The 11,280-nt window shown below is 38.4% G+C and overlaps 1 protein-coding gene across 2 annotated transcripts in view; it reads left to right on the top strand.

The window, feature by feature from the left end:
* Positions 1-11,280, top strand: part of OTUD7A (OTU deubiquitinase 7A) — a 414,798-nt gene that overhangs the window by 367,425 nt on the left and 36,093 nt on the right. For both annotated transcript variants that reach the window (XM_027851792.1, XM_027851793.1), the window contains 2 exons: positions 2,029-2,156; positions 4,148-4,297. In XM_027851792.1, coding sequence (XP_027707593.1) covers positions 2,029-2,156; positions 4,148-4,297 — 278 coding nt within the window. The remainder of the gene's footprint in view (positions 1-2,028; positions 2,157-4,147; positions 4,298-11,280) is intronic.

Raw genomic sequence — 11,280 nt, 5'->3', positions numbered from 1 at the left:
AGATAGATAGATAGATAGATAGATAGATAGATAGATAGATAGATAGAGGGCACAGGGTGAGCTGAAGATGAAGGGGTCATATCTGGAGAATAAAATTAAGGGGTGAGAGAAGAATATACTAGGAGAAGGAGAAAGGGAGAGGTAGAACAGGGTAAATTATCTCACAAAAAAACAGAAAAGAAAAGGCTCTTATAGTGCAGGGGAAATGGGGGAAGGTGAGAGGGAATGAGTGAATCTTATTCTCATAGAATTTGACTTAACGAGGGAGTAACGTACACACTCAATTGGGTATGGAAATCTGTCTTACCCTACAGGAAAATGGGGGGGAGGGGACAAGGGAGTAAGGGGATGATAGAGAGGAGGGCAGATGGGGAAAGGGGGTAATCAGAAGCAAGTACTTCTGAGGAGGGTCAGGGTCAAAAGAAAGAATAGAATAAATGGGGGGTGGGGTGGGACAGAATTAAGGGAAATAGAGTTAGTTTTTCACAGCATGTCTACTATGGAAGTGCTTTGCATAACTGTACATATATATCCTATATTTATTTGCTTGCCTTATCAATAAGGGTGGGAAGGGAGAAAATTTGGAACCCAAAGTTTTAAAAACACATGTTTAAAAAAATGCTTTCACATGCAACTGGGAAATAAGAAATACAGGATATGGGGTACAGAAATCCATCCTGCCCTACAGGAAAATTGAAGGGGAAGGGGATAAGAGAAGGTGGGGAGAGATAGAAGGGAAGGCAGACTAGGGGAAGGGATATTCAGAATGCATGCCATCTTGGGGTGGGGGAGGGGCGAGATGGGGTGAAAATTTGGAACTCAAAATCTTGTGGAAGTAAATGTTGAAAACAAAATAAATAAAAAAATATTACCATGAAAAAATAAGTATTTGAAAGATCATCCTATGGAAGAGAAAAAAAAACAATATTAAAAAAAATTCACTTAATCTTCATAACTCTCCCTTCAGGGTTTCTATAGCAAATTTTATATAAAGTCATTATTATGCAAGAGTAGGACCAATGTTACGTAATCTGTGTGCAACTCTTATGGTGTCTGTGTTATTCTTTGGCTCATTCATATATGGCCAAAAATATAGAGGTCAGCATAACCTAGCTAAATAAAAACATTACTGGCAGACAATTCAATTGCTCTCCTGTCATTTGACATTTCCCTTAACACTTTTGCTCTTCTGAGCAGCCAAATCTCTCTTGTTAATAAGTCATCAGTCTCCAAAGTTGACTTTCAGACTTGTCTAAAACCAAATCTTGGGATCCTCTCTTCTTCTCCACCTACTTTTGCTGAAATCTCACCCATCCTTTAAAATCTAGGTGCAAGGATATCTCTGTGAAGTCTTTCCTGACACCTTAGAGCCAATTACAGATGGGACATAACCTCTCTGACTTCCAGTATTTGTACCTTTTTATGTATTTACTGACTCAATTTCACATTGTAGTCTGAGACTTCTCCAGGCTCTCAGATAACACAGACATGAAAATGATCACCCATTTCTATATGTACTTTTCCCTTTCCCTTTCTGGGAGAGGCAAGGCACACTGGGTTTGGAGTCAGAGGATAAGGATTCAAATGCTGGTCCTGTCATATACTAACTGTGTGACCTTGGAAAAGTCACCTCTTAGGATCTGACTTACCTCATTTATTTAATGAGGGTTTTGGACTAGATGTCCTCTGAGGTCTCTTCTAGCTCCAAGTCTCTTTTCCTATGTGATCTTATGATCTTGAAGGTGGGAAGAAGAGACTATGCACTTTAATAAGGTCTTTTGAACCCTTTACCTGAGACCACTGAAACATCGGAGTGATACAATTTCAGTTCTGGTTTGGACAAACCCTAACTCATAGCTTGGGGAATAGGCATCAATCAGATAATTTTTATCAGCAGGGATTTGAGCTAAAGTCCTACAGTCTTGCCATCTTTGGCCACAAACATGACATTTTATCTTGTCTGCCATCTCTTAACTGTAAAAACAAGTTCTGAGTAATTAGCTGAGCTCATTTTGTTATCTTTTCCAGAGTGGACAATTCTGAAGATCCCGTATATGAAAGCTTAGAAGAGTTCCATGTTTTTGTCTTAGCCCATATACTAAGAAGACCAATTGTTGTTGTAGCAGATACAATGTTAAGAGACTCAGGTGGAGAAGGTAAGTCTGCCTGGGTGGGTAACATCTATGAAACATTTCCTCTAGGTTTTCTTCTTCCAGTCATTTTTAAGAAAGGTGAGGAAAATTAAAGATTTATATGAAAACTTTTTATAAGATTGTTATATACTATCCTTTGGACTCAAAGATGACTCTAACTTTATATTTTGGGGTGCTTTTTGCTCAGCAGGATTGGAAAGGGGGAAGGCTGGGTTTTGCTCTGACCTCCACCCTACCCCTTTTTATCGATACTAGATATTTATTAAGAAAGCTTGACTGGAATAGAAATTTATTCTGTGAAAGAATAGAATAAAAGGGTTAGGAAGAAACCTAGAGAGCTTCTCTTTAAAACCAAACTAGGCTTTCCCTAAAGCATTTCAGACATAGGAGCATTTATTCCACAGGATTATCTGCATTATCTGAAGTGATTGACAATCTCTTTGGTAGATTATGTTTCAAAAAAATCATAGGCATAGTAGATTTACTTGTCCCCTGCATCTCACTCTAACTCAGGGGTTCTTAACCTATGGTCCATAAACCCCCCAAACCATGGACAGATTTTAGGAGGTCTATGAAAAATTACATCTTGATTTTAATGTAAATGTATTCCTTTAAAATCTTTTGTGTTTTGTTTTATGCTTAATTCTGGCTTCAGCAGCCTACTAAAGGGATCCATCACATACACACACACACACACACACACACACACACACACACACACACACACACACATTAAGAATCCCACCTGTAACTATGAGATGAGTGAGCTGCCTGAGGCATCAAAAGGAAAGATAGGATTGTCCTTGTGGGCAAGTTTGAGTGGTAAAAAAAGGATTAGACCTCAAAGTCCCTGAAATTTTATTCTTGGTCCAGAGATCTAACATGGCCTAGTGGATAAACATCCAGCCTTGATTTAATAACTTAGAAGTTGAAACACCTTAGTTGATTGCTTCAGAATCAATAGGAGAGGTACTCAAGTAGATTTGTAATTTTAAATGAAGATGAAATGGAAACAATAAGTAAGCTGGAGAAAACACCTTTAATAAAAAAGAGGGAAAATATTGACAAGAAGATTGGAAGATTGGTTTTTGTGTGTTCCAGAAATATGTTTTTCTACAAAACATCACTGGATTTTATTGTTGAAAGTAGCAATGTGCCTTTTTGCCCTTTTGATCATCTCATGCAATTTTGATCATGGTGAACCCATTCTTAGAAGAGTCTAAGGGACAGGGACTAGTTCTGAAGTACATATATACTCTCTCCTTCCACTCTTTTAGGTCAGACCAGGATGTCACAGAGATGCAACATGTGCCCTGAAGTATGTGTGAAAGATGATGGGAAAAGAGAGGAGGGTGTTTATGGACCAATGTGATTTACATGAACTCTGGAATTTTTTAGCATCAGTTGTCAAAGCCACCTCCTTTTCTATTTGTCCCTCCTCCCCAGAGTTGGCAACTTTCTCTGAGTCACTTCACACCCCTCCATGTGAGGGACCCCCAAAGCACTTGTTCCAATTTACCTTATACTATACTTTGATTTCAGGGCAAGTGTAAAAAAAAAACATTGGAAAAGTTAACTCCCTGGCACCCCTCCTCACCAAATCCTTCTACTTTCATGTTCCTACTAGGCTGTAGACCCCCTGAGGTCAGAGATTATGTGGTTTTTATATTTATATCTCTAATACCCAGATACTTGGTATATATGGCTGGAGGTGGCGGGAGGAGGTCTGACCTGTGATTTCATCTTGTCAGGGGAATGCTTGATGTGGAAGCTCCCTAAACTGAATGGAGAGCAAGAGTTCATCTATTTCTTACCACTTAAAGGAGTTATCTGAGGGCACTGAGCATTCATGGTCATGTTTGCCAGCATGCATCAAGGGAGGATTTGAACCTTGTAAGCCAGCCTTCTGCATACATCAGCTGGCTGTCTAGCAGATGCTTAATAGAGGTTTATTAAGTGGAATTGAATTTCCTAAATTATATTTGTCTTCACAGCATTTGCTCCGATTCCATTTGGAGGAATCTACTTGCCTCTGGAAGTTCCACCTAACAGATGTCACTGCTCCCCTCTGGTCCTAGCCTATGATCAAGCCCATTTTTCTGCCCTTGTGTCCATGGAACAAAAAGATCAACAAAGAGAGCAAGGTAGGCTTAGAGGGAGATTGAAAAGGGGAACATGTCAACCCAGAAGGAAGACCAAAGTTGCTTTTATGAATTTAACAGAATTTAACAGAAAATTTTGCCTTTTTCCATTTAAAGAACATTAGGAGGGCAGCTAGGTGGTGCAGTGGATAGAACACCAGCCCTGAAGTCAGGAGGATCTGAGTTCAAATCTGACCTCAGACCAAACACTTGACACTTACCAGCTGTGTGACCCTGGGCAAGTTGCTTAACCCCAATTGCCTAAAAAGGAAAAAAAAAATTACAAAAAAAAAAAAGAATATTAAGAAAACTTCCTTTCAAGCTGTATGAGTATATATAAAGGTATCTGTATTATCATACATGAGCATGATAAAGGTATCTGTATTATCAAGGCATACATGTATGTATCTGTCTTTTTGTATACGTCTGTTATTTCATCAGCGTCAGAAATTGTCTCCACAACTACAGAACACCAACTTGCCTATAACTTATAATCTAATATTATTGACTCTCAGAAGACAGAGATTGAGTGATTTTTTCCAGCTTTACACAGCTAGTATACAGCTATAAAAGGCAAGAATGAGAGGAATAAAGGAATAAGTATTCGTTAGTCACCTGCTATGTGCTAGATACTATGCTAAATGCTTTACACATATATGTGTGTGTGTGTATGTATGTATGTATGTGTGTGTGTGTGTGTATATATATATATATATAAAAATATATATACGTATAATTTGATCCTCTCAACAACCCTGGGAGGTAATTGCTATTATTATCCCCATTTTATAGTTAAGGAAACTGAGACAGATGTTAAGTGACCCAAGTCGCAAAGCCAGACTGGATTTGTACTCAGTTCTTCCTGTGTATCTGTTATCTATGTACGTATTCAAAGTGTTTTAAATAAGAAGGTAGACATTTTCATTAAAATTCTCACATCCAAGTTTCCAATAAATAACTCTTTCTCTACTGAAAAATAGTACTTTAAACAAGTTTAAGCTGTTTTTAAAAAGTAGAATTTAGGGGTTTTTAAGTATTTGTGACTTTTTAAAAAATCTGCTTCTTTTATATCAGTGACTTTGTGAAGGGAACCCAGCTCCAGAGTGCTACAGCCTGTGTCTATGGGTGGTTCAAGCAAGTCCCATTGGTGATTAAACTGGGATCAAAGTCAGATCAATATTGCATCCAAGATTCCTGCTACCAAGTTTCTCTCAGGGAAATTGCTGACAACACGTAAAGAGTGTTCAGGAACATGAAGCTAAGGCATCTAAAATTTTGACATCTTATTTTGGTCATGTAAACACAGCAAGAAATTTGACACTAGAGTAGCCTTTAAAAAAATGCAGCAGTAGATAAAATGAGGCCCCTGCCTCCAGACATGTTTTACTGTGAAAAAAATAGAACCAGCTCATCTCTGCTTTTGTGTTCTTTTTTTGTTTGTTTGTTTGTTTGAGGCAGGAGGTGATCCATTATCAGAAACAGGGGAAAATTAAATGGTTAAAACTTCATCACGTTTAACTTTCCCAGGTGTTTGCAGAGACCCAAAATAGAAACTAGGGAAAGATAACACATCTTGGTGTGGGCCAGGTGATGTGAGTCAGAGAGGAAATTAAGACAAAATTCTGTGAAACCAGCTGTTATGGAAATATAAAGTTGTTTTTCTACACTATTTCCAGACATATCACTTTCACAGTAGAAAAATATTTAACCAGTTAGAAGTGAAAGACTTTCTTGGCTTTCTGTGCTGTGTTTCAGCCAGGGGTGCAGTAGTCACCATTGCCATTTTTAATAATAATAACTGGCATTTATATAGCACCTTAAGTTCCACAAAAAGGTTTTTACATAGATTATCTCATTTGATTCACACAGAAGCCCTATGTGGCAAGTAGTGCAAGGTTATTATTTATTCATCACTTTACAGATGAGGAAATGGAGTTCTCAGAGAGGTTCTGTCACTTGCCCAGTGTCTCACAATGAATAAATATCAGTGGTAGGATTTCCACTCACATCTTTTCTGACTCCAACCAAGTCCAGTTCTCTTAATGTGCAGATGCCACACCAGCTATCATCTAGACTTTACATGTGTGCTCATGAAATGTGACAGAAAACTCTAATTAGGACTTTGGACTGGGATCAAGAGCCTGGTTTCTGTTTCTCTTGATGTCTCAGCAGTTCCATAATTGAGCAGGTAGGTAGCACAGAAGATAGAGCACTGGGCTTGGAATCAGGAAGACTCATCTTCCTGAGTTCAAATCTGGCCTTAGACACGTATTAGCTGTGTGAATCTGGGCAAGTCACTTACCTGTGTTTGCCTCAGTTTCCTCATCTGTAAAATGAGCTGGAGAAGGAAACAGCAAACCACTCTAGTAACTTTGCCAGGAAAACTCAAATGGGGTCACAAAAAGTCAGACATGACTGAAACGGCTCAACAACAAACTTCTTCCAAAGAGGCTGGTGGAGTCAACCTTTTTTGTATGTTCAGAAGTCACTGCTTTCTATTCTCAAGTAAAGTAAGAGTGTGTCCTCTAACAAATGCAAAAATCTGAAGGGATGGGACCCCTGGATGATTTCCATTGTGGCTAAAATACATAAAGATATAGAAGAGAGAATGCTGGATCAGGAATTAAAGAGTCAAAGGATCTGGGTTTGAATCCTGGGTGATTTTGGATAATCAACCAATCAGAATCATTTATTAAGGGCCACTTTTATCAGGCACTGTCTAGACCCTGGGGACAACAGTATAAAAATGAATCAGTCCCTGACCTCAGGGATCCTACCTTCTAACAGGGTAGGTGAAGGAGGGAGGGAATAAGCATTTAAATAGCATCTACTATGTACCAGATACTGTACCACGAGCGTTACAAGCATTATCATATTCCAAGTGTCTTAGAGCAGTTTTAAGCTTTATTTAACACCCTATAAAAGCATATACAAACAAAAGGTATTTATGATTTTTTCAGAAGATGTGGTTGGGGAAGTAGGTGAGGAAAGTATAACTTGTCTGGACCTTTAGAGTGCATGCAGGAGAAAAATGTGTAAGTCTGGAAGTTAGATTGCTACCAGATTGTGGAAGACTTTAAATGCCAAATCAGAGGAGAATTTGACCATGGGGCAAGGATTGGTAATTTTTTTGTGTGTTCTGGACCTCTTGGGCAGTCTGCTAAAACCTGTGGATCCCTTCTCAGAATAATATTTTAAAAGCATAAAGTAAAAAAATACATAAAATTACAAAGGAAACCCATTATGTTGAAATAATGTCCAAACATTTTAAAGAACAAATTCATAGGCCTCAGGTTAAGATCCTCTGCCATAGGTAAGTTATATAACCTCTAGGCATCTGTTTCTGCATCTAGAGAATGAGAGGGTTAGACCCAATTATTTCTAAGATCAGTTCCAGCCCTGTTTCTACATCTATATTTATCTATGATCCCTTTTATTAGCATACTATAATTGATTTCATTTTGTTTAAAAATTCCCTATTAAGCACAGAAATACTCACTTTACATTAAGTGTACCCAGTGATTGGAAGTAGAACATTCTGTTTAGATCCTACCTGTTTATCAATAGTTTCTTACCCTTCAGTATATGGAAGGAAAAATTTTCCTCTCTTCCCTTCCCACTGCTGTTTTCTGATTATCTGCACGTTCTTGTTCAGTCAAGCTTGCTCTGGAAACTATACAATAAGCATCCAGTGAGTGGATACTATAGACATGTGCATCAAGCTGTGCATGGCCCTGAGGATGGCAGGGGGAAAAAGGGGGCTTTATCAACAATCCAGGGTTAGCTAACTGAGCTGTTATTATTGTCATAAAAAACAAAGCCCAGACACCATCTCAGTGACTGATTCTCTGCAATGATAACTCATTTTTCCTTGAAGGATTTCCTAACCAATATGGTGACTCCCTTGGGGTATAGTGGAAAGACTGCTGAATTTACAGTCAGAGAGTCTTGTTTAAAATTCCTACTCTGTCACTGTGCAATCTTGGAAAAACCTCCTCCCTTCTCTGCGTTTCAATTTCCTCATCTGTAAAATGACAGAGAGCTGAACTAGCTGACCTCAGAAGCCCCATCAAGCTCTAAATTCATGATCTATTATCCCGGCCATCACCAAATGGGTTATCAGAATATTGATCACACTTCCAACCATCAAACTTCTATTAAGAGGTTTACTGTTTCCTCCATTCTCTCTTTTGCTGCTTGCGAGCTTGGAAGGGCCTCTCCCAATATGGTTGGAATGCTACCACGGAACTCTGGCATGCAAAGTAAATAAGCAGTAAACGTCATCCATTGTGGGTTCCCCAAGGCCAGGAGGACAAAACAAAATCCAGTTTGCGTTCAAGGGAGGACCAGCGTGTGTAGCCTGAAATGACTTTTATGTCCCTGATTCACTTTTATGGTTAAGGAGTGTATTCCTTGGTGAAGAGACTACCCCTAATAGAGCAACGAAAGATTCATTCCTTCTTATTCTTTGAGGTAGCAAGTGAGTCCTCTAATATACAGTATAATATAGCATAGTAGTATAATATTATACTATAATATAATAATAATAATATCCTAATAATATATACTATACTATATATATATGCTATATATATACTATAATATAATAATAATATAATATAATAATAATAATAATATCCTAAGATAGAATCCTAAACACAATTTTTCTTAAACATAAGAGAAACACAAAACTCATTCATGAGGCCAGGCCTCTAAAAACATTGCTGTTCTATATACCTACATGATACATCCTGCTGTTGAGGAATTTTGCATAAGACTTTGCCAGACAACTGAAATTTACTTTTCTAAGTAGCAAAGCTCCCTTTAGACATTTTTTGATATTAGATTAATATACAGTATAATATAGCATAGTAGTATAGTATTATACTATAATATAATAATAATAATAATATAATAATTTACATAGGGCTATGAGGTTTGCGAAGTGCTTCACACATATTATCTCATTTGATCCTCACAACAACCCTGGAAGTTAAATGTTATTATCCCCATTTTACAGATGAGGAAACTGAGGCACAGTGGTTAAAAGACTTGCCCAGGGTCACACTGGGTAGGAAGTGTCTGAGACCAGATGTGAACTCAAAACCCCCAGGCCCAGTGCTCTCATCCCTTGAACCTTTCAAGAGGAAGCTGCTGAAGCAAACCAGTTCTGAGGAGATTTAGAAGGAGTGCATGGACACAAAGTTTGCTTCCATTTCTCTACCTTGATAAATAAAAGCTCCAGGTTCTGTAATAGGTGGGGGAAGAAGCAGAAAAAGGTCATGAAATAAAACCCTGACAGCAGTGACAATTTGTTTTTAATCTGTCTGGGAAGGTGCCATTCATTCATTTCCATTAAACAGAAGGTGAGAGGATTCTGTCTGAAGTTCTCCCCTCCCTTCAACCAGAGAGGCTTGGTGTTCTTTGAAGATCAGTGACCGAGAAAGAAAAGAAAGTTGAGATATGAACGCCTTAGTTTCTAGACCTTTCCTAGGAAATAAGCAACTGTCATCCTGACATTCTTTTAATCACGAGGTTTGGTTGATTATTCTTCAAAGCCATTATTCATGAATTTGTCAATTCAAAGGCACAGTAACTCCCTTTAAAAAAGAGTGATTTTCCTTAAATGGATAAATGCAATAATTCTACTCCCAACATAGCTCAAAGCACCCTTTGATTTAAATGGTACACAGAGAGACTAAGAATTAAATAGCATTTCTGATTTTGTTGCCCACTCCCAAAAAGTTTTCAGAGCTGTATGGGAAGATTAGATTTAGTCTTTATGGAACATCTGAAGCCTATCAGAAATTTTTATAGAAAACCATAGCCCTCCTAACTAGCTGATGTAAATCTGATATTTAAAGGTACCATTGACCCATTGAAATTTGATTTTTCTTAGCAATTACTTACCTCTACCTTCCCCCAACCCCACACCCACTCCCCAGTTTTGAGCTGGGCTTGTTTTGTGTATACACCCTGTCCCCTTATTTGTCTTAATCACATATCAATGATCTTCCATCAGAACTACGAGGAAAAACTAAGTATTTATCTATTCTAGTTGGTCTTTAGGCTTCGTTTCGGCAAAGACTCAGGTGAGAACTTGTCAAAAGAATTATAACTTCTAGTTCCATCCTCTTAAAAAGCCATAATCCTTCTACTCTAATCCTCTTTACAGCATGAGGGATTATACTCTTAGCTCCATGCTAGCTGCTGCTCCTTAGCTAGATAGAACCCGGGGTCTTGCCAAACTGCTTCTCATAGATAGTAACTTTGCTAGGGGAATTCAGTCCAGCTTTGCTGCTCCTCTTGAGCTCAGCTAATTCTCATAGATGAGAACTCCAGCAGACAGCTACATCTTCCTGATTAGTCTAATCACTTATGAGGAAGTACTATTGAATATGTATAAGATCAAAGGGAAAACATTCATTCCCTGTCCTACCCTCTTAAGCCCCTCCACGTGGCCCCTCAGGTGATATCTCTGCAGTCAGACTACTCCTGACTCATGATGAGAAGTTAAGTGTCATTGATGATGAGGAACCTCACAAAGTCCCACCATCCATCCCTTTGGGATAGGACAAAGTGATAGTAGAGGAAAGCAATGACCCCACAGCAGGAGAATCCCTATAGTAAACCAGGTAAACCCAGAGTTGGCTTTTGTTTATCGAGGATCCATTATTTCACTCCCTTAAATGTAGATACTATCTCATCTAAGCCTCTGATAGCTTCTAATACAGTGTTTTGAGATAACTCAATGAAAGTACTATTGATATAAGTGAAGTTGTATTTCATGAGTCTAATGAGCTACATCTAACAAAGCAGACCATACATATTCCCACATGGGCACATCGTTAAAGGTAATTTCCAGGGGCAGCAGAGTAGTAATGCTCCCAGACTAAACATATTTTCACCATTTTTTAAATGCAGGTTACCCACAGATCACTGATCACTGTGTGATGCTCCTTGGTGTGAATATGGTGTGAAGCTCC

This window comes from Vombatus ursinus, unplaced genomic scaffold (genome assembly GCF_900497805.2).
Source record: "Vombatus ursinus unplaced genomic scaffold, bare-nosed wombat genome assembly UNPS02009205.1, whole genome shotgun sequence".
Lineage (NCBI taxonomy): Eukaryota > Metazoa > Chordata > Mammalia > Diprotodontia > Vombatidae > Vombatus > Vombatus ursinus.
This window is presented reverse-complemented; position numbering and strand designations above follow the sequence as displayed.